The sequence below is a fragment of the Mustela lutreola genome, chromosome 13 (assembly GCF_030435805.1).
Source record: "Mustela lutreola isolate mMusLut2 chromosome 13, mMusLut2.pri, whole genome shotgun sequence".
Taxonomy (NCBI): Eukaryota; Metazoa; Chordata; class Mammalia; order Carnivora; family Mustelidae; genus Mustela; species Mustela lutreola.
The window spans coordinates 53,122,337-53,145,825 of NC_081302.1; the positions used below are offsets into that span (position 1 = coordinate 53,122,337).

Genomic DNA, 23,489 nt, shown 5'->3' on the forward strand with positions numbered 1-23,489 from the left:
TCTCCCTTTCGCTCTTTCTCCCTTTATGCTTGTGCTTTATGCCTTTATGCTTGTGCTTTCCTGCTTGGGCTCTCATTTGCACTCTCTCTTTCTCAAATTAAAAACAACAACAAAAAAATTTTAAAGGAATGGAATCCTTTCAAATTAATTAAAGCATTATATTATCTCAAGAGTATCTTTTTTTTTTTTTTTTTTTAAAGATTTTATTTATTTGACAGAGAGAAATCACAAGTAGACGGAGAGGCAGGCAGAGAGAGAGAGGGAAGCGGGCTCCCCGCTGAGCACGCTGAGCAGAGAGCCCGATGCGGGACTCGATCCCAGGACCCTGAGATCATGACCTGAGCCGAAGGCAGCGGCTTAACCCACTGAGCCACCCAGGCGCCCCATCTCAAGAGTATCTTTTGAAAGCATGAACTACATTAAAATAAAGCAATTTACATGGAAATAAGGCATTTCAGATCCACTTTACAAATTGCAGAGGTTCTTAAAATATTCTGTGGGAGAGATTTTCTATCCAAAACCAGACTGGGAACCAGAACCATTTTCTTTTTTGTGTAGCCATCTTGTAGTAAAGAACCCAGCCTCCTATTCATGTTTTGGATATCACTTTCTAATAAAATACACAGTGGTGTTTTCCAGTGGGAATATCAAAAGCAGTTTTGTTTTCCTTTAAAACTAAATGTATTGAGGACTTATTCATTTTAATTCTGAGATAAGTAAATATATTTATGTAGCATCTTACCATCCAGAATTATAAAATTTAAGATTAGAAATAAGCATAATACAAGGAGGAGTTTTAAAGTGCTGTGATAGAATAGAGATGTAAAATTGTGTGGGAACTTCAAATTGTAAGGGAGTGTGATTATGTAGATGTGAGAGATTATCACAGAAATTACTTTTGAACCCATTTATAAATTAAAAGGAGAACATCAAGAATGATGTCTTCTTATTCACCATTTGTATCCCTAGCACCAAATACAGTGCCTGGCATGGTATAGACACTTTATAGATATTTTGATTGAAAAAGATTGTAGTAGTTTGTTATGAGGGTGAAGCAAGCACTCCAAACAGGTAGAACAATATGAAGGTTTAAAAAGTTTGAAAGTAAAAAAAAAAATGAAAAAATAAAAAGTTTGAAAGTTTGGGAAATAGTCATTTGGTAGAGGTAAAATATATAGTTCTCTGTGGGATGCTGGGGTGGCTTAGGCAGTTAAGTGGCTGCCCTCAGCCCAGGTAATGATACCAGGGTCCTGGGATTGAAGCCCACATCGGGCTTCTTGCTCAGCAGAGAGCCTTCTCTGTCTATGTGCTGCTTCCCCTGCTTATAGTCTCTCCATCTCTGACAAATAATCTTTAAAAATAAATAAATAAACGCTTACTTTAAAAATGTATATACATATACAGATCTCTGAAGATGTCGTAGCAGAAGAAAGAGGCTACAAAAATAGGTTGGCGCTATGTCATGGAGGGCTAGGAAGATCGTGCCATTTCCTGAAGTATGGAATACAGAAATAGAGTAGGTTAAAGTGGGACAATAATAAATTCAGTTTTTGGAATGTTGAGGTTGAGGTACCTCCAGAACATTCATGTGGTAGTTTTCAGTGGCTGATTATAGTCTGGCATTTGGGAGATAAATTGAGTCTAGAAATGTAGATAATATCTTTTTTTTTCTTTAAATTATGTTAGTCACCACATAGTACATCATTAGTTTTTGATGCTGTGTTCCAGGATTCATTGTTTACATATAACACCCAATGCTCCCTGCAATACATGTTCTCCTTAATACCCATCACCGGGCTTACCCATCTCCCCACCACTCAAACTCTCAGTTTGTTTCTTGGAGTCCACAATCTCTCATGGTTCTTCTACCCCTCTGACTTACCCCCCCTTCACTTTTCCATTCCTTCTAATATACTCCATATTATTCCTTATGTTCTACAAGTAAGTGAAACCATATGGTAATTGACTCTCTCTGCTTGAATTATTTCACTCAGCATAATCTCCTCCAGTCCCATCCATGTTAATGGAAAAGTTGGGTATTCTTCCTTTCTGACGGCTGAGTTATACTCCATTGTGTGTCTGGATCACATCTTCTTTATCCATCCATCTGTTGAAGGGCATCTTGACTCTTTCCACAGTTTGGCTATTGTGAATCTTGTTGCTATGAACGTTGGGGTGCATATGGCTCTTCTTTTCACTGCCCCTATATCTTTGGGGTAAATACCCACTAGTGGAATTGCTGGATCATAGGGTAGCTCTATTTTTAATTTTTGAAGAACCTCCATACTGTTTTCCAAAGTGGCTGTACCACCTTGAATTCCCCTTTCTCCACAACCTCTCCAACATTTGTTGTTTCTTGCCTTGTCAATTTTTGCCATTCTCACTGGTGTAAGGTGGTATCTCAGTGTGGTTTTGATTTGAATTTCCCTGATGGCTAATGATGATGAGCGTTTTTTCATGTATCTGTTAGCCATTTGTATGTCTCCTTTTGAGAAGGTCTTTTCATGTCTTCTGCCCATTTTTTGACTTACCTGTTTTTAGGGTGTTGAGTATGAGAAGTTCTTCATAGATCTTGGGTATCAGCCTTTTGTCTGTAGTGTCATTTGCAAATATCTTCTCCTTCTCCGTGGGTTGCCTCTTTGTTTTGTTGACTGTTTCCTTTGTGGTGCAGAAACTTTTTATCTTAATGAAATCTCAAAAGTTCATTTTCGCTTTTCATTTTCCCTTACTTTTGGAGATGTATCTTGAAAGAAGTTGCTGTGGCTGCTGAAGAGGTTACTGCCTATGTTCTCCTCTAGAATTTTGATGGATTCCTGCCTCACGTTGAGGTCTTCCATCCATTTCGAATTTATCTTTGTGTATGGTGTAAGAGAATGGTCAAGTCTCATTTTTCTGTATGTAGCTGTATAATTTTCCCGGCACCATTTATTGAAGAGACTGTCTTTTTTCCATTGTATACTTTTTCCTGCTTTGTTGAAAATTAGTTGACCTAGAGTTGAGGGTCCATTTCTGGGTTCTCTATTCTGTTCCATTGATGTATGTGTCTGTTTTTGTGCCAGAACCATGCTGTCTTGGTGATCACAGCTTTGTAACATAGCTTGAAATCAGGGAACATGATGCCAATTTGGGCTTTTCTGGTTCCATACAAATTTTTGGATTGTATATTCCAGCACTTTGAAAAATGCTATTGCTATTTTTATTAGGATGGTGTTGAAACTATAGATTGCTCTGGGCATATCATAGTAATTTTAACAGTGTTGATTCTTCTAATCCATGAGCATGGAATGTTTTCCCATCTTTTTATGTCTTCAGTTTCTTTCATGAGTGTCCTTTAGTTCCCAAAGTATAGATCTTTTCCCTTTTTAATTAGGTTTATTTCAAGGTATCTTGTGATTTTTGGTGTTATTGTAAATGGAGTCGATTCTCTAATTTCTCTTTCTACAGTTACATTGTTAGTGTATAAGGAAACAACTTGTTTCTGTGCATTGATTATCCACCACGACCAGGTGGGATTTAACCCTAGGATGCGGGGTGGTTCAACATTCTCAAATCAATCAGTGTGATAGAACACATAAATAAAAGAAGAGACAAGAACCACATGGTCCTTTCAATTGATGCAGAAAAAGCATTTGACAAAATACAACATCCTTTCCTGATTAAAACTATTCAGCTTATAGGGATAGAGGGGACATTCCTCAATTTCATAAAATCCATCTATGAAAAACCCACAGTGAATATTCTCAATGCGGAAAAGCTGAGAGCCTTTCCCTTGAGATCAGGAACTGACAAGGATATCCACCCTCGCCACTGTTGTTCAACATAGTACAAGAAGTCCTAGAAACAGCAATCAGACAACAAAAAGAAATAAAATGTATTCAGATTGGCAAAGAAGAAGTCAAACTCTCCTTTCTCAGATGACATGATACTTTATGTGGAAAACCCAAAGACTCCACCCCCAAACTACTAGAACTCATACAGCAGTTCAGTAATGTGGCAGGATAGAAGTGTAAATAATACATGAACTTTTAGGAGTATATGAGATCACAGGGAGAAAGAAGAGAACAAGTACGAAGGGTGGATAGTACATATATTGAAGGAAAGAAGAAAATACAGAAAGAAAAGAATGATCAGAAAGGTAGGAAATGAGATCAGAGTTAATCGTGAAAAAAACATTGGGCTGTCAGTATTATAATTATTACAATTTTTAGAATCACACTTTTGGATTACATGGAAATAATAATAATCACATTTTCCACTGAGCCTTAAGAGAAGTACATGTTAGTTAGTTCAGCAGTGAACCGCAAATGATTGTGTTTGCTAAGGATCACAAGTCTTTCTTAGATTTACATAGAAACTATTAAGGGGGCGCCTTGGTGGCTCAGTTGGTTAAGCATCTGACTCTGGATTTCAGTGTCGATCATGATGTCAGGGTTGTGGGATCAAGCCCTACATCGGGCTCCTGGCTCTCAGTATGAAGTCAGCTTGAGATTTTCTCTCTCTTACTCGTTCCCTCTGTGCTTCCCCACCCCCATGCTCTCTCCTTTCTTTCCTCTTTCTTTTTCTTAAGATTTTATTTATGTATTTGAGAGAAAGAGAGCACAAGCCAGGCGGGGTAGAGCAGGCAGAAGGAGAAGCAGACTCCCCGCTGAGCAGGGAACCCGATGTGGGGTTCCATTCCAGGGCTCTGAGACCATGACCTGAGCCAAAGGCAGACGCTTAACCAACTGAGCCACCCAGGTGCCCCTTCCTCCCTCTTTCTAAAATAAATAGGTAAAATCTTTTATGAAAAAGATTTTTAAGAGCTATTAATTATGTGTTTCTCCCTTTTAACTCCTATTGCTTGCTTCCTTTGTTCGCCATCCTACCGTTTCTAGTCTTGCTCTCAGCAAAACCCTTGAACAACAGGTGTTAGGGACGCTGACCCTCCTACCCCATGTGGTAGAAAATCTGCTTATAATTTAAAGTACAGTTGCCATACAGTGTTACATTAGTTTCAGGTATACAACATAGTGATTTGACAGTTCCAAACTTTAACCCATGCTCACCCCATTTGCAGTCCCAATACACTTCTATTGCAGCTTTATTGACTATATTCTCTCTGCTGTCCTTTTCTTCATCTCCATGGCTTATTTATTTTATAACTAGAAGTTTGAGCCTGTTCTTCCCCTTAACATATTTCACGTGTTCAGCCATCCACCACCCTTGCTTGCAACCACCAGTTCTCAATATTTAAGAGTCTGGTTTTATTTGTTTTGTTTTTTAGACTATACATGTAAGTGAAATCATATGGTATTTGTCTTTCTTTCTTTGATCTATATCACTTAGTATAATATCCTCTAGGTTCATCCATGCTCTTACATGGCAAGATTTTATTTTTTATGGCTGAGTAATATTTGTGTGTGTGTGTGTGTGTGTGTGTGCATGTCTGTGTGTGAAAGAGGGAGAGAGATGAGTATCTCACATTTTTAATCCACTCATCTATCAATGAGCACTTGGGTTGCTTTTGTATCCGTCTATATATAATAATAGACATTATTATCATATATAAATAATGCTGCTATAAATATAGAGGTGCATTTATCTTTTCAAATTAATGTTTTCATTTTCTTCAAGTGTATGCCATAGTGGAATTACTGGATCATATGGTTTTTATAACATTTGACTCCCCAAAAACTTAACTACTAATAGCCTACTATTGACTAGAAGCCTTACAGGTGACATAAACAGTTGACACACACATTTTGTGTGTTATATGTATTATATACTATATTTTATAGTAATACCTTTTTTAAATTTTTTCAGTATTACTAGACTATGTGGTTCATCTGTGAGGATTTTTTTAACTGTCAAAAAATCTCTCAAAAATTTTCCAATATATTTATTGAAAAAAATCTGCTTGTAAGTGGACCTGCACAATTTAGACCCATGTTGTTCAAGGGTCAGGTGTACTTGTTTTTAATTCCTGCATCTTTCATCTTGTTCATCTTAAGTCATTCATTGTTTCTCACTTTCCCCTCCCTAGGATGTCAAACGACCATCTCGTTTCTTCAGAACTCATCAAGCCTGGGACACCTGGCTGGCTTAGTCAGAAAAACACATGACTCTTAAATTGGGGGTCATACATTTGAGCCCTGTGTTGAGTGTAAAGATTACTAAAAAAAATATTAATAAACTTTTAAAAAAGCTTTTCGATCCTTGGGTCGAGCCACCTGGGTGGCTCAGTCAGTTGAGCATCCATCTCTTGGTTTTGGCTCAAGTCATCATCTCATGGGGTGTGGGATAAAGCCCTGCATCAGGCTCTGTGAGCCCCCAGATAGTCTGCTTAGGGTTCTCTCCCTCTTCCCAGCCTCCCATGCATACAAGCATGCACACTCACTTGTATGCTCTCTGTCTCTCTCAAATAAATAAATAAATCTTTAAAAAAACAGACTTCTGAATTCTGCGAGATCTTACCTGCATCTAAGAATTCTTGTGGAAGTCCCAGTAACTTCTTTTTTTTTCTTTTTTAAGATTTTATTTATTTATTTATTTGAGAGACAGTGAGAGAGAGCATGAGCAAGGAGAAGGTCAGAGGGAGAAGCAGACTCCCCATGGAGCTGGGAGCCCGATGCAGGACTCAATCCTGGGACTCCGGGATCATGACCCGAGCTTCAGGCAGTCGTCCAACCACCTAAGCCACCCAGGCGTCCCAGTCCCAGTAACTTCTAATCCTCATTCTGTTTTTCCTTCTTGGTTAAATATCATTCAAATATGTTCTGTATAATACTACTGGGATGTATATTGTTTCTTTTTATTTTTCAATTCTATGTTTAACTGTAGGCCTGTAGTGTTTTGTACACATTAAATGTCCTATAAATTTTTGCCAAATTAAATTTTTTGAGAAGTTTTTCTTTTAAAGTGAAAAAATTGTATTAATGAAGTATATTTTGCTTTAAGCATCCCAATGGGAGAGACCAGAAGGATTTCAAGGAAACTTAAAAAAGGTAACTGAAGCATACTGTTAGTGTCTTTAAACTGATTGGTTTCTGGGTTTTTTATAAAAGAGTTCTGTTAAGCAAATTTACTTCCAAATAAGGCCCCCTACACACACTTTGTTACTTTCTTCCTATATTCTTTTGTGAGAAGACTGGGTGGAGGTGAAAAATTGATATCTACCTAAAAACTCCATGCAGGGCAAATATCATCAGTTAATTTGTAGTCCATTGCATTCAGATGTCCCTGTCCATCTGCAAAGAATTGTTCCTATCTTTCAGAGGTGCAATGTTCTCTCTCTGAAAGTTAGTTTATAATTAACACAAACCAAGCTTCCTGGCCATAGTCAATACTGCCTCTCTAATTCCCAGGTGTTAAGAGGAAAGGGAAAGTAGCTGACTCTATGCCTTAGTTATTTCATATAGTATAACTACATCATTATCTTCCGTTTATGCTGGTTTTTTTCCTCCCATTAGATAGCAGGGAAGACTGTTTGGGTAGAAGGAGTAAGTGAAGATGGTTATACCTACTATTACAATACAGAAACAGGAGGTAAGTATGACCTTTGATTATCCTAACTATATAAAGTTGTACCTGGAACTGCTTATTAGCCTGCTGATGAAGGGAACTTAGGAATTGTAGTATAGCGATCAACATATATCCATAGCATGTGTATATTACTTTTGTAATTTAAAAACAACACAATGGAAGAACAGGAAGGTTTTCATATATAATATACTGTGTTGCTCATAATTCTTACTTGATGTGCCATTCACAAATTTTAAAGATTATTTTTACTTTATCATTATTGACTTTTTTTTTTTAAGATTTTATTTATTTGACAGAGAGAGAGAGAGAGATCACAAGTAGGCAGAGAGGCAGGCAGAGAGAAGGGGAAGCAGGCTCCCTGCTGAGCAGAGAGCCAGATGTGGGGCTCGATCCCAGGACCCTGAGATCATGACTTGAGCCAAAGGCAGAGGCTTAACCCACTGAGCCACCCAGGCGTGCCCATTATTAACTTTTTAAATTATTATGGTAGAAATATAATCATTACTTTGAAAGCTACCTTAGAAATCACCTAATTTGACTTGCCTTTTCCTTTCTTAAAAACAAAACAAGTTATGTTAGCAGTGGCTTAGAATGTCAGATTTTCACTTTTACTATCCCAGTAATGTTTCAGTTATATGTAAATATTTATAAAACATGCATAACTGTTATCAATTATTATCTAAGTTTTTCAAGTTAACATTTTTTCTAATTTAATTTTATAGAATGGGTCAGCAAGTAATTATAGTTAGTTTCTCCTACAATTAAATTTTCCAAAATATGTATAGTATCAGTAGAAGTTTGAGAGTCTTTATTTAATTATTTATCAAATTTCTACTATCCAAACACATAGCATTAAATCTTTTTGGAAGAAAAGGCCCATGTTAGCCTCCAAGTAGATAACCTAGCCTGCCCAACAGTAGTAATGGTTCTAGCTTGGTAAAATTGAGATACTGAATAAAATAAATATAGTGAATATACTGAATAAAATAATATAGTGACATAATATAGGTGGAGAATTGGTGCTGGGCTTAGTGCATAGCTTCTTCCGTTACCAGCTTTATGATTCTGGGGAAGTCTCTGAACCTCTAGCCACTGTTATGCAAAACTGAGATGATCATGTATACTCTTGGATCATGAAGGTCGGGTATCTATGAAGTTCCCAGAACAGTACGTAATACATAGTAGGTGCTTAAATTATTTCCTGAAAGTTTGTTACTCGTGTGAAATATAAATAAGGAAATAATTATTTTCATGTTGGAAAACACCTTTTTTTTTTTTTAAGGATTTTATTTTTAACTAATCTTCTACGTCCAGAGTAGGGTTCGAGCTTACAGCCCTGAGATCAAGAGTTGCATGCTCCATTGACTGAGCCACCCAGGCGCCCTAGAAAACACCCTCTTTTAATAAGAGGCTATACAAACTGCTTTGCCCTCAAACTGTTTCAGTTTATGTATAGCGAGCGTAATTATTGATACAGCCCCTTTCACTCTTAAAAGTGTCTCAGTTAGACAGTAAATCTTATCATTCCTTTCCCTTTTATTATACTAAAAATGGAGACTGTTAGATAATTAGAAATGCTATCTTTTTTTTTTCAGTGTTCCAAGATTCATTGTTTATGTATAACACCCAGTGCCACACGCAGTATGTGCCTTCCTTAATACCTGCCACCAGGCTCTCATTTTACTAAAAGCCCAGTAAACCACTGGATGGCAGTAGAGTGCAATGGAGATTATTTTTTTCCTAGTATAAAAATGACGAATTATATTCATTCAGGTCTTCACAGTATGATTTCACTCTGTGCGGACCCCAGGAAACCTTTGTGATAAATAAATTCCAGGAAATCTAATGTGTACTCATTAGCACATGTTTCCTGATACTGGTGTCAGATAAAGTGTGACAGTCCTTCAAAGGTGTTGCCCAGTTCTTAGGTCTCTTTCCATTAGGGTTATAGTTTATGTGTCTGGAATCCAGATTGAAATCAATTCTCAAAAGATAAAAAGAGCAAGTGCTTTGGGAATTCTTATTTATTATCTTCTTAATCAAGTGATAGTGTAAAATAGATGTAGTGCTATTATTTAATAATATATTGTGGGGAAAAAAAATTAAAAAAAATACATTTGTAAATGACAGGGAGTGTTATATTGGTATTTACTTTGGAATAGAATTGGTAACTAAATAACATGACTATTAAAATTTGTTGAATAGAATCCAGATGGGAAAAACCTGATGATTTCATACCACACTCTGGCGATCTGCTTTCTAGTAAGGTCGATGAAAAATCACTTGGTACCCTAGAAGAGTCTAAATCATCAGATTCTCATAGTGATTCTGATGGAGAAGAGGAAGCAGAAAAAGGAGAGGCCTCTACCGAAACACAAAAGCCAAAAATAAAGTTTAAGGTAGGTTCTTGATTTATTCTTTATAGAACGTTACCAATTTACTGAAAGCTCAGCAGACTTACTCAGTTTTCTGGTGGAAGATAGAAGTAAAGCCAAGATGTACATTTTTAGCAAATGGATAAATGGTTGTAGCACTTGTAGTATCTATCTGGTGGCAAGACAGTTCATTTTTAGACTTCCTAAGTTTGAGATACCCCAGGAACATCTAGAGAGCTGTCTGAATATACAAATCTGAGTATCTGTATCTAGGCTAGAGATGCTAATTTGAGTACCATCAGCATACTGGTAGTAATTTAAATCTCAGAATGAGTGAAATAACCTAGGAAAATGACTTTGGGCAACATTAAATATTAAAGTGACAGGCAGGGAAAGAGGAACTCATAATGGAAAGAATGGCTAGAAAGTTATGCAGAGAAGCAGAAGAATTTAAGATCCAAGAAGCTAAAGGAATAGAGTGTCAAGTATTAATTAGGTCTAGAACAAGAAGAATGAAGCCCTTCTAGTAGTTTCACCAGGGTTTGAGGTGGCAGAACTCAGATTATATTGTACATCTGAAACTAATATTAGACTATATTAACTAACTGTAATAAAAACTTTAAAAAATAAATAAAGGGGCAAATGAGTATCTTCAGTTAAGCATCTGCCTTCAGCTCAGGTCATGATCCTGGGGTCCTGGGATCGACCCCCATATCAGGCTCCCTGTTTAGTGGGGAATCTGCTTCTCCCTCTGCCCACCCCACCCCCCTGCTTGTACTCTCGCTCACTGTCAAGTGAGAAATAAAAAGTCTTAAAGAACTCCAATTATAGAGGAATGAAAAGTGGTTCATGGTTTATATGTGGTTTGGATATGAGATGAAACCTAGAAATTGGTTGTCAGGATGATGGCTACACGTTGACTCTTAATCATGAGAGATTTGTGGTAATGATGCTTTCATTCAGAGGGACTCGAAAGGAGGTGGAGTGGGAATACCAACAAGGGTAGGTGGATAGGTTGGTCTTGAACGAGGAATAAACTCATTTTCGATAGGGTAAGGTTTTCCTTTTCTGTAAGAAGGTAGGACTATGGATGAGTTGGTATCAGGAAGGAAATTGAAAGAGTCATTCCCTTTTAGCCTCAGTTTACTCATTTATAAAGAAATCAAGATTGCTTCCTGAGAGTGAGGAGCTTTGAGTAGCTTGACAACATTAATGAATTGAAACAGTTATTCAGCTGGGGTGGGAGAGAAAGTGAACCAAGTAAAAAGATTGTCAGATGCTGCTGAATCCCCATCCATGGCAGAAAAGTAAAATTAAACATTTTTACAGTATTGCTAGTCCTGCTTTGTGATCTTTCCAGGAATACTCTGGGAGCCTAGGTGGCAAAGCAAAACAGACACATAGCATTGATCCATAGATGACATTACTGGCCAGAGTAGTGAAGGAAATCTAAGGATACTGGAGAGAGGGTACTTCCAGGCCACATCTAGAATCGTTGTCCTTGCCTGGAATTTTTCTACGTACCCCATAATTCTTGGTAGAACTCAGGCTGAGGGCTGTATCCAGTTTGTAGAGGAGCAGCCGCAGAGGCCTTATAGTAGCTATCTCATGATGTTTATATTTCTTGTTGTTCTTTTTTATTTTCTTTATTTTCTTTTTATTTCAGTCTGCTTTAATTTCTCTCGACAGTATTTTAGAGTTTTCAGTGTCACATATTTTGTCAGATTTATCCCTGGGTAATTGTTTCGTGCTAATATAAGTGGTACAGGTTAAAATTTTTAATTTCCAACTGTTCACTGCTAATATATAAAAAAATCACATAGTAATTATTTCTGACAACTTTATTAAATGTACTGTTAGTTCCAATAGCATTTTTTAGTAGAGTCATTAGGACTTTTCTGCATTCACAATCCCATCATCTTTCACTCAGTGCCCCTTATATTAATGATGTTTCTCTCTCTGGCCATTGGGAACATAAACTATTTCCACCCCTATATTTTTTTCTTTTTCTTTTTATTTTTTCTTTTTTTTTTTTTAAGATTTTATTTATTAATTTGACAGAAATCACAAGTAGACGGAGAGGCAGCCAGAGAGAGAGAGAGATAGGGAAGCAGGCTCCCTGCTGAGCAGAGAGCCCGACGCGGCCCAGACTTCAAGTTATATTACAAAGCCTTAGTAATCAAAACAGTATGTTACTGGCACAAAAATAGGCACACAAATCCACAGAATAAAAGAGAAAACCCAGAAATGAACCCACGGTTTTATGGTCAATTAATCTTTGACAAAGCAGGAATGAATATACACCAGGAAAAAGACCATCCTCACCAAATGGTATTGGAAAAACTGGTCAGGTAATGCAAAAGAATGAAACTGACCAATTTCTTATACTATACACATGAATAAATTCAAAATGGATCAAAGACCTAAATGAGAGGGGCATCTGGGTGGCTCAGTGGGTTAAGCCTCTGCTTTCAGCTCAGGTCATGATCTCAGGGTCCTGGGATCGAGCCCTGCATCAGGCGCTCTGCTCAGTGGGAAGCCTGCTTCTCCCTCTCTCTCTGCCTGCCTCTCTGCCTACTTGTGATCTCTCTCTCTGTCAAATGAATAAATAAAATCCTAAAAAACAAAAAACAAAACCTAAATGTAAGACCTTAAACCATAAATCCTTTAAAAAAGCACAGGTAGTAAGGACTCTGACATTGGCTATAGCAACATTTTTCTACATATGACTGAGGGAAGGGAAATAAAAGCAAAAATAAACTACTGGGACTACAATAAAACAAAAACCTTCTCCACAGCAAAGGAAACAATCAACAGAACTAAAAGGCAACTTACTGAATGGGAGAAGAGATTCTGCAAATACATAGCCAATAAAGGGTTAATATCTAAAATATATAAAGAACTTATACAAACCAACATCCAAACAACAAAGAATCCAACTAAAAATAGACAGAAGACACGAACAGAAATTTCTCTAAAGACAAAGAGATGGCCAACACATGAAAAAATGCTCAGCATCACTGTTCATTAAGGAAATACAAATCAAAACTATAGGAAAAAATGTTTATTGCAGCATTATTTACAACAGTCAAACTATGTTAGCAAAACTACGGAAGCCAAATCCCTAAGCAAACTACGGAAGCCAAACCTCTATGTTTATTGCAGCATTATTTACAACTAACTATGGAAGTAGCCCAGTGCTCACTGACAGATGAATAAGATGTGATATATGAATATGTACTGGATTATTATTTAGCTATTAAAAAAAAGGAATGCAAGGTTGCCATTTCCAATGACATGAATGGAACTAGAGTGTGTTAAGTGAAGTAAGTCAGATAAAGATAAATACCATAGGAACTCACTTGCATGGAATTTAAGAAACAAACAAGCAAAGGGAAAAAATAGGGAGAGAAAAACCAAGAAACAGACCCTTAAGTATGGAGAACAAACTGATGGCTACCAGAGGGGAGGTGGGTAGGGAGGGGGAGAAATAGGTGATGGGTATTAAGAAGTGCCTGTGTTGTGATAAGCACTGGGAGATGTGCGGAATTGCTGAGTCACTAAACTAATATACCTGAAACTAATATTACACTGTATGTTAAGTGTACTGGAATTTAAAAAAAACATCATACTAGATTATTTTAAAAACCAGCCTTGGCCCATTGTATCTTAACATCTGACATATTAAAAAACCTAATCAAGGATTAAAATTTAAAATTCTTCTATGTGTATTTTTTGTGTAATGTGCAAATTAAAAATATTGAGTTAGTATATTATTATTTATAAATCAGTAAGATTATGTTAATGAAATTGTGTCCCTGTAGTTTTGCTTGAAATATGTTATTTCTTGACTTTGACATTTCAGGAAAAAAATAAAAATAGTGATAAAGGAACTGAACCAGAAACACAAAAAGAAAAAAATACCCAAGAACAAAATTCATCAGGTCCAAATGAAGAAAAATCCAAAGCTCATAAAAAATCAAACCCATATGGAGAATGGCAAGAAATTAAACAACAAGTTGAATCTCAGTAAGTACCTAAAACTTAATCCCACTGTTAATACAAATTGTATTTTCTATCTCAGTACTTCCATACGTCACAGTAACTAATTTCAAGGATAAGGTGCTCATTAAAAGTGTGGCTCATTTCTTTTATTTCTAGAGTGATTTTATCTCTTCTAATTCAGTATTTTAGAGTATTTGAAACTGTAAAGTATTGGTTATTTTTTAAAAAGTAAGTTAATGAGGGTTTTTTTGGTAGGAGAGATGCTGTTTGTTTATTTTAGTTGCAGTATAGTTATATACAGTGTTATATTTGTTTCAGGGGTATAATGTAGTGATTCAGCAATTCTGTATGTTACTTAGTGCAACCTCTAATGATCTCTCTAATTCCTACCCAAATATAACATTTCTTTTGACCACATATTCACACGCTAACTCACACCATGTACACATTTGTGTTCTCACACTCAGCATGATTATTCTGTTGGACAAACAAATATCTGCATATTCAATAGAGGCTTCATAGTATATGTCTAAAAGTGAGAAAAAAGCTTTTATTTTGTTACCATCTTAAAAATGTTTTACGACACTCCACTGAAGTTTTAAAGCCAGTATTCAAACGTACCTGGTTAAGTGTCTGCCCTCAGCTCACGTCATGATCCCAGAGTCCTGGGATCACGCCCCAAGCCCAGCGTTGGGCTCCTTACTTATCAGGCAATCTGCTTCTCCTTTTCCCTCTGCCCCTCCTCCCACTCTTGCCCCCTCTCTAGCTCTCTCTTCCTCTCTCATAAATAAATGGAATTTTTTAAAAAATAAAGCCAGTAGTCAAGAAACAGAACAATTTTATCAATTAAACAAGATCATGGTAGGGATATTACCTGATTTATATTATTAGATTACATGTTTAAATTAGTTATTGCCTTTGGAGCATTTACACAGTAAAAGGAAGAAGTCATTCCCAGCTCCACAAATTATTTCTTAAATATTAAAATAAATCTTCAGGGGGGAAAGAAGTACATGAGTTAGCAGTTTTTCTCCAAAAACATTAATGCTTTGAATTGGTAATGTAAAATGACTACTCTGTGGATACTTCTACAGTGAAATTATTTACTCTTAAAACTGTACATTAACGAAAAGATCATATTTTTTCATAAGATAGGATAATGCAGGTTTTGGCCAGCTTTATACTGACAGTCTCCAACTTGTAATGGTTTGACGTGGGATTTTTTTGACTTTAAAATGATGGAAAAGCGATATGCATTCAGTAGAAACTATACTTCAGATTTGGAATTTTGATCTTTTCCCCCTGCCTAGCGATACACTCCTATACATTTCTCTCTCATGCACTCCCAGGCAGCAGTGTGACCATGAGGGTAAACAGCCAGTATACTTCAAACCATTTTGTTTTTCACTGTCAGTATACTATTCAATAAATTACAGGAGAAAGTATTTTATATAAATATAAAATGGGCTTTGTATCAGATGATTTTGTCCAATGTAGCCTAATATACATGTGCTCAGCTTATTTAAGGTAGGCTAGGCTAAGTTAAATGTACTAAATGCATTTTCAACTTAGGATATTTTCAATTTATAGTGGGTTTATTTGGGCATAACCCCATCCTAAGTAAGGAAAGATCTATATGTTCTAATAAGAATTAATTCTCCAGGGATAACATACCATAGTATAGATTAAAACTGCTGTCAGAGTGTCACGATCATTATGATAGTTTAGGTTGTATTTGTTACTTAATGTAATACTAGAAAAAATGCATTTAGTGCAGCAGATTGCCAGGCATCATGATAAGCCATGCTGACTATGATGCTGAAATTGCAGAAATAATAGGCTGCATTACTAAGAGATGTTTTTTAAGCGACTTACAGTAGGAAAATGGCCCTACTATACCAACATCTCCTATACTTAAAGCTAAGATTTCTTAAAATTCAGGTATTTTGTTTTCTATGTGATAAATATACTATAAACCATTCGTGTTAAATTTTGTCTTGGTCAGCTAGTTTCACATGTGATGGATTATGTCTGACTTCCTAAGTAGAGAAACCTAATTTTTAAAAGTTCCCCCCTAAAAATATTTTTATATTAAAATATAATAAAAATATTATATTTTTATTATAGAAAATTTTTTGAATTGAAGAAAAACATAAGAATAGCTCAGTTACCAAGAGATAATAGTAACATTTTTAAATATTTTACCTAGTTTTTTCTTTTTCCCTATTTAGCATTATGTTAATATTTTTGTACTTTATTAGAATTTTGTGTTACTTTTAATTGCTATATAATATTTAATCATTTAGATGTACTTTGATTTTACTCAGTCATTCCCTTGCTGTTGGGCAGTTAGGTTATTTCTGCACTTTTGGATTTTATAACATTTTGACTATTACATTGATATATCACTCTGTAACCATTTCTGATTATTTCTAGAAATGGAATACCTGTTTAATGGTTATGACATATTAAAAATCTTGATATACAGTGCCCAATTACTTTCCAAAAAGAGCATACCAATCTGTACTCCCATCAGCAGTTTCTGAAAGTTTCTGTCCCTTTGGACCTTCTCAGCAATAATTATTCCTGAGCTTTTAAATATTTTCTTTTTTAAAAAATTTCTTATTTGAATTCTGTTTAATTAACACAGTGTATTATCAGTTTCAGAGATAGAATTTAGTGATTCATCAGGGGCATATAATTTTTTTTTTTTTAAGATTTTATTTATTTATTTGTCAGAGAGAGTGAGCACAGGCAGACAAAGAGGCAGGCAGAGGCAGAGGGAGAAGCAGACTCCCTGCTGAGCAAGGGGGACTCGATCCCAGGACGCCGGGATCATGACCTGAGCCTAAGGCAGCCGCTTAACCAACTGAGCCACCCAGGCGTCCCAATGTTTTCTAATTCAGCAAAAAAACCTTTAGTTTTATTTACTGTTTTTTTTCATATATTTATCAGTGTTTTGTATTCTATAAATTGTCAATAGTCTTTGCAAGTTTTTCTATTGAACTATTAGTCTTTTCCTTATTTCTACAAGCTCCTTTTGTAGTACGATGCAAACCATTGTTTAGTTGTATTTATGGTGGACTTTCCTCATTTTAGTTTGATTTTTAACTGTGCTTACAATGGATTTTGATGTGCACAATTTTGTCAGGCTTAACTAGTCCAACTTTTTTCTTTTGTGATCTGTTATCTTACTGATATAATTTCCATCCAAAAGTCAAATATATACTTGTATTTCCTTCTGATTTATATGGTCTGTCTTCTTTTTCACATAACTATTTAATCCATCCCTAATTATTTTGATGCATCATATGAGATGAGATTTTTAAGTGACACTTTTTTTTTAATCTCAGGTTTAATTCTTGAATTTGCCAGTTTGTTTCTAGCTAACTATTCTTTTTTTTTTTTTTTTTTAAGATTTTATTTATTTATTTAACAGAGAAATCACAAGTAGGCAGAGAGCGGGGGAGCAGGCTCCCCACTGAGCAGAGAACCCGATGTGGGGCTTGATCCCAGGACCCTGAGACCATGACCTGAGCCACACAGGCGCCGCTCTAGCTAACTATTCTGTTCCATTATTAGCCTATCTGTTTTTGTGACAGTACCGTAAAGACTTAATTATCATGATTTAATCATACAATTTTATATGATAATGTTTGACTATCTGGTGGTATATCCTGGTTTTTGTTTGTTTGTTTGTTTGTTTCAAAATATTCTTAAGTAGTTCCTTTCTGTTTGTTTTTCTTTTCATTTTTTTCCCCAGGTAAATTAAATGACTTTGCAAGTGTTCAACAACTATAATGTGATTTTAATCAAAATGATTGAAATTCTGTTTTAGTTGTTGAATTTGGTAAAAATTGATGTTTTCAGTATTTCATATTTTCATCCAAAAATGTTGTTTATCTCTCTTTTTATTCAAGTTATCATGTATGATTCTTTACACAACCTTTGTAACTGCCTCTCTGTTAAGCTTCATCCTTGCATTTCTTGAATGTAGGCAACTTAGTCTAGTTGGTTCACTTCTGTACCCCAAAATTAAAATCAGTACCTGGCACATAATAAGTGCTTAGTAAATTTAATTACATATATTTTTACATGATTTGCTTCTTTTAAATTGTGAATTAAATCCATGTTTTCTACTATTTCTTTAACCAGGAGTTATGGTCTCAAAAAGTTTGAATCAAGTTGTATTGCTGAATTATTATATTATTTATAAAATTTATTATTTTGAGTCTTGGGCTTTTCTTTTTTTTTAAGTTTATTTTTAAGTTTTTTAAAGATTTTATCTATGTACTTGATAGACAGAGATCATAAGCAGGCAAAGAGGCAGGCAGAGAGAGAAGGGGCTCCATTTCAGAACCCTGACCTCATGACCCGAGCCGAAGGCAGAGGCTTAAGCCACTGAACCACCTAGGCACCCCGAGTCTTGGGTTTTTCATGCAGAAATTTGTCTGCAGATATTTTGTGGTCTTTTTTCTGTTGATTATATTTCCCGTTTATTTCATGTTCTATTTATTTTAGTTAGATTTTCATACCCGATGATATAGGGTTGAAAGGGGCATGTATGTTTTGTTTCTGATTTGAGTGCAAATGTCTCTAAAATTTATATTAAGGATTATATTCACTATTGGCTTAAGATAGGTAATCCTTATTATGTTGAAGAAGTATGCTTTATTTCTAGATATTTCAAGGGTTATTATAAAAAAAATTGGGTAAATTTCAGTAATGATAGCTTTGATGTAGAAAACATTGGGAATGGTGGTCTGTAGTTTAGTTTTGCTTTTGTTTGTTAAATATCTTTATCTTTATCAGATCTTTATCAGATTTTTGTATCCAATTTATGCTAAATAAAGTGAATTAGGTAGTTTTTCTTTTTTTTTTTTTTTGAAAATTTTATTTATTTATTCGGCAGAGACAGAGATTGAAAGCAGGCAGAGAGAGAGAGAGAAAGGGAGGAGGAAGCAGGCTTCCCACTGAGCAGAGAGCCTGATGTGGGGCTTGAGCCCAGGACCCTGAGATCATGACCTGAGCTGAAGGCAGAGGCTTTAACCCACTGAGCCACCCAGGCATCTCTAATTTTCCATTTCTTTTTATGGTTTTCTTCCCCCTGTAACTTTCTAGTAACTTTTCTTTTTCCAGAAACTTCCTCTTCTTTAATGTTCTAGAATACTTAATGGTTTCTTTGGGGTTAGGAAGTTTATTTGAGAACAGGGGATTAGAAAGGTTAAAAGAAAATACTAGTACAATTTTCTGGTCCTGGATCCTAGGGGAGTTAATTTTTGATAACTTTTTAGATTCGTGCTTACTATCTACATGACTGTGGGCAAATGGCCTAATCTACCTGAGCCTCAATTTTTTCATTTGTAAAATGGCATAATAATAGTTCCATTTTCTAATTTATGGTGAAGAATAAATTAGAAAAGACAAGTCAACACAGTACCATGTATGTAGTTGGTACCTAGAACACCTAAGCACCCAGTAACTAAACACATTGCAGCTTCAGCTACTTCTTCTTTTTTTTTTTTTTAATTAACAAATGATGTATTACTAATTTCAGGGGTACAGGTCTGTGATTCATCAGTCTTACACAATTCACAGCACTCAGTATAGCACATACCTTCCCCAGTGTCCATCACCCCACCACCCCATCCCTCCCACCTCCCTCCCTTCCAGCAATCTTCAGTATGTTTCCTGAGATTAAGAGTCTCTTATGGTTTGTCTCCCTCTTTGGTTTCATCTGGTTTGATTTTTCCCTCCCTTCCCCTATAATGCTCTGTCTTGTATCTCAAATTCCACCTATCAGTGAAATCATATGATAATTATCTTTCTCTGATTAACTTATTTCACTTTCAGCTACTTATTCTTGAATGCTAGTCAGTTTTGATAATTTATATTTTTTCCTAAATATTGTATTTAATCAAAGGTTTAAATATTAAAATATATACATATATTAAAATATATACATTGAATTTTCTTTATAATTTAAGTTTTTCAGATGTTAATGCCTCCTTTTAAATTTTTATTTTTTCTTCTTTTGTGATATTTGTTAAATAATTTTTTCTGGCTTTATTGAGACATAATTGACTTGTAACACTATGTAAATTTAAGATATACAATGTGTTGATTTGATACACTCATGTATTATAAAATGATTACCGTAATAGTGTTAGCCTCCATCATGTCACATAATTACTATTTTTTTTAATGGTGAGAGCATTTAAGATCTAGTCACTTGGCAACTTTAAAGTATGTAATACAATTTGATTAACTATAATCATATTATACATTAGATAGCCCAAATTGTTAATCATCTTGTTGGAAGTTTGTACCCTTTGACCAGTCTCCCTATTTCCCCAGCCCCCCACACCCTAGTAACCACCACAAGCACTCTATTTCTATGAGTTTGGATGTTTTAGACCACATATAACTGATACCATATTTACCTTTCTTTGTTTAACTCAACTTCAGTTAGCATAATGCCCTCAGGATCCAACCATGTTGTCATAAATGGTAGATGACCTCCTTTCTCGTTGCTAAATAATATTCCATTGTATATATAAAGGTTTTGTCCACTATCCAAAAATAGAGCCTTCCTGTGAAATCTTCTGTAAACTCAAATGGCATAAATCAAAAAAGCAGTTACCATTCATTTATATGGAAGATTTTTTGAGCATTCCCAGACTCAATAAGTGGCCTCTTCTTGGCTTTTTTGATACCTAGAACACACAGATCTTGCAAAGAAGGCTGCCCAGAATAAATCGAGGTAAAGCACAAATGCGCACAGGCACAGTTCAAAGCTATGGCAAGGAGCTTGATGCTGAGATACAAAGTGTAGTTCTCAGGAGAGCTTAGCAGTGACACTCTTGGCTGCCTGGGGTACATGCCACCTCTGTGAGGGCTTGCTGTCAAATAAATGCTGAATACTACTTTCACGTTTTGCCTTTTCTTGTAAAAGTAAAAATCCTCTTCAGATTTATTTTTCTTAACAAAAACAGATGCTAATGTAGGTCTTTCATAAAAGCAAAATGTCTTGCAAACTTTTAAAAAAATACAGTGTACCTGTATGCAACATCTTCTTCATCAGTTCATAATTTGATGTACAGTTTGGCTGTTCTGTATTTGGCTGTTAGGAATAATGCTGCAGTGATTGTGAGAATGCAGGTATCCCTTTAAGATTCCAGAAATGGAATGTTTTGATCACTATAGTTTGATACTTTAGTGTGAAATCAGTAAATGAGGTACTTCCAGCTTTGTTCTTCCTTTTCAGGACTGCTTTGGCGACTCAGGGTCTTTTATGGCTCCATACAAATTCAGGAATTTTTTTTCTGTTTCTTTGAAAAATGCCATTGGGATTTTGATCAGATAGCCACTGAATCTGTTAACGGCTTTGAGCAGTACAGACATTTAACAATATTCATTCCACAAATGTTTGATATCTTTACATTTGTGTCTTCAGTTTTTTTCATCAGTGTCTTGTCCTTTTCAGTGCACAGTTCTTGTACCTCAGTTAAATCTATCACTCAGTATTGTTTATGATACTGTGGTAAATGGGATTTTTTTAGATGTTTTATTGTTAATGTATACAAACAACTGATTTCTGGGTGTTGATTTTGTATCGTTCAACTTTACTGAAGTCATTGATTAGTTCTAACAGTTTTTCGGTAGAATCTTTAGGATTTTCTGTGTCTAAGGTGAAATCATATATAAGTAGAGCCAGTTTTACTTCTTCCATTGTACTTTGGATGCCTTTTATTTATGTATTTCTTCTTGCTTGATTGCTCTGGCTAGGACTTCTGGTACTATGTTGAAAGGGTGATAAGGCTGGGTATCCTTATCTTGTTCTTGATCTTAAAGGAAAAGTTCAGTTTTTAACCATTCAGCATGATGTTGGCTGTGGGTTTGTCATATATGGCCTTTGTGATTTTGAAATACATTTCCTTTATATCCAGTTTGTTGAATGTTTTTATCATGAAAAGATGTATTTTGTCAAACCATTTTCCTGCCTTTTGAAATGATCATATGACTTTTGTCTTTCGCTCTATTAATATGATATATCACAATTCATTTGGATATTGAACCATCCTTGCATCCTGGGAATAAATCCCACTTGGTCATTGTATATGATTCTTTTAATATATTGTTGAATTCAGCTTGCAAATATTTTGTTGAAAAATTTTGCATCTATATTCATCAGAGATATTGGTCTGTAACTTTATTGTAGTGTCCTTCTCTGGCTTTGATAATCAGGATTATGTATGATTCCTGTAATGAATTTGGGAATGTTCTCTTCTCCTCAGTACTTTGGAAGAGTTTGAGGGGAATTGGTGTAATTATTCTTTAAATGTTTCGTAGATTTCACCATTGAATCTGGTCTTGGGCTCTTTGTGTTGGCAAGTTTTTGATTACTTGTTTAATATCCCAGGGTCCTGGGATCGAGCCCCCGCATCGGGCTTTCTGCTCAGCGGGGAGCCTGCTTCCCCTTCTCTCTCTCTCTGCTTGCCTCTCTGCCTCCTTATGATTTCTCTCTCGTGTCAAATAAATAAATAAAATCTTTTTTTAAAAAAAATAATACCCTTACTGGTCTATTCAGATTTTTAATTTCATCATGATTCAGTCTTGGTAGGTGATATGTTTCTAGAAATGTATCCATTTCTTCTAGGTTATCTAGTTTGTTGGTATGCAGTTGTTCATAGTTGTTTCTTACGATAGTTTATAGTTCAGTTGTAATGCTTCCCCTTTCATTTCTGATTTGAATCCTTTTCTTTTTTCTTAATCTAGTAAAGTTTTGTTCTTTTCAATGAACCTTCTCTCACGTTTCTTAATCTTTTCTATTTTGGTCTCTGTTTCTGCTGTGATCTGTTATTTATTCTTTTTTCTAGTTCCTTGAATGTAAAGTTAAGTTGTTTGAGATGTTTCTTGTATCTTAATGTAGGCATTTACTGTATAAACTCTTTCTTAGAACCACCTTTGCAACATCCTGTAGGTTTTGATATATTGTGTTTCCATTTTTGTTTCAGCATTTTTTTTTTTAAATTTCCATTTTCTTCTTTGACTTACTAGCTGTTGAAGAGTTTGTTTATTTCTACATATTTGTGAATTTTCTAGTTTTCCTCCTGTCAGTGTATAGTTTCTTACCATTTGGTCAGAGAAGATACTTCATATGATTTCAGTTTTCTTAAATTTGCTAAAATTTGTTTTATGACCTATCATATGATCTGTGCTAGAGAATGTTCTGTGTTTGAGAAGAATGTGTGTTCTGTTGTTGAATAGAATGTTCTTTATAGGACGTTAGATCCATTTGATCTATAAAGTATGGTTTAGGTGTAATGTTTCCATGCTGATTTTCTGTATCCAGGATCTATTCATTGCTGTAAGTGTCATATTGTACTTCCCTGTTTATTGTATTGGAGTCAGTTTTTCCCTTCAGATCTATTAGCATTTGCTTGATTTATGTGGGTGCTCCAGTTTTGGGTGCATACATATTTTTAACTGTCATATCTTCTTGATAAATTGGCTTCCTTTTCATTATATAATGACTTTTTTTATTGTCTCTTGTTACCATTTTTGGCTTAGAGTCTACTTTGTCTA

The 23,489-nt window shown here is 35.3% G+C and overlaps 1 protein-coding gene across 3 annotated transcripts in view; it reads left to right on the forward strand.

Moving 5' to 3' along the window:
- WBP4 (WW domain binding protein 4) overlaps positions 1 to 23,489 on the forward strand; it is a 66,766-nt gene that overhangs the window by 8,307 nt on the left and 34,970 nt on the right. For all 3 annotated transcript variants that reach the window (XM_059144599.1, XM_059144600.1, XM_059144597.1), the window contains exons 6-9: positions 6,937 to 6,983; positions 7,449 to 7,524; positions 9,727 to 9,920; positions 13,762 to 13,925. In XM_059144599.1, coding sequence (XP_059000582.1) covers positions 6,937 to 6,983; positions 7,449 to 7,524; positions 9,727 to 9,920; positions 13,762 to 13,925 — 481 coding nt within the window. The remainder of the gene's footprint in view (positions 1 to 6,936; positions 6,984 to 7,448; positions 7,525 to 9,726; positions 9,921 to 13,761; positions 13,926 to 23,489) is intronic.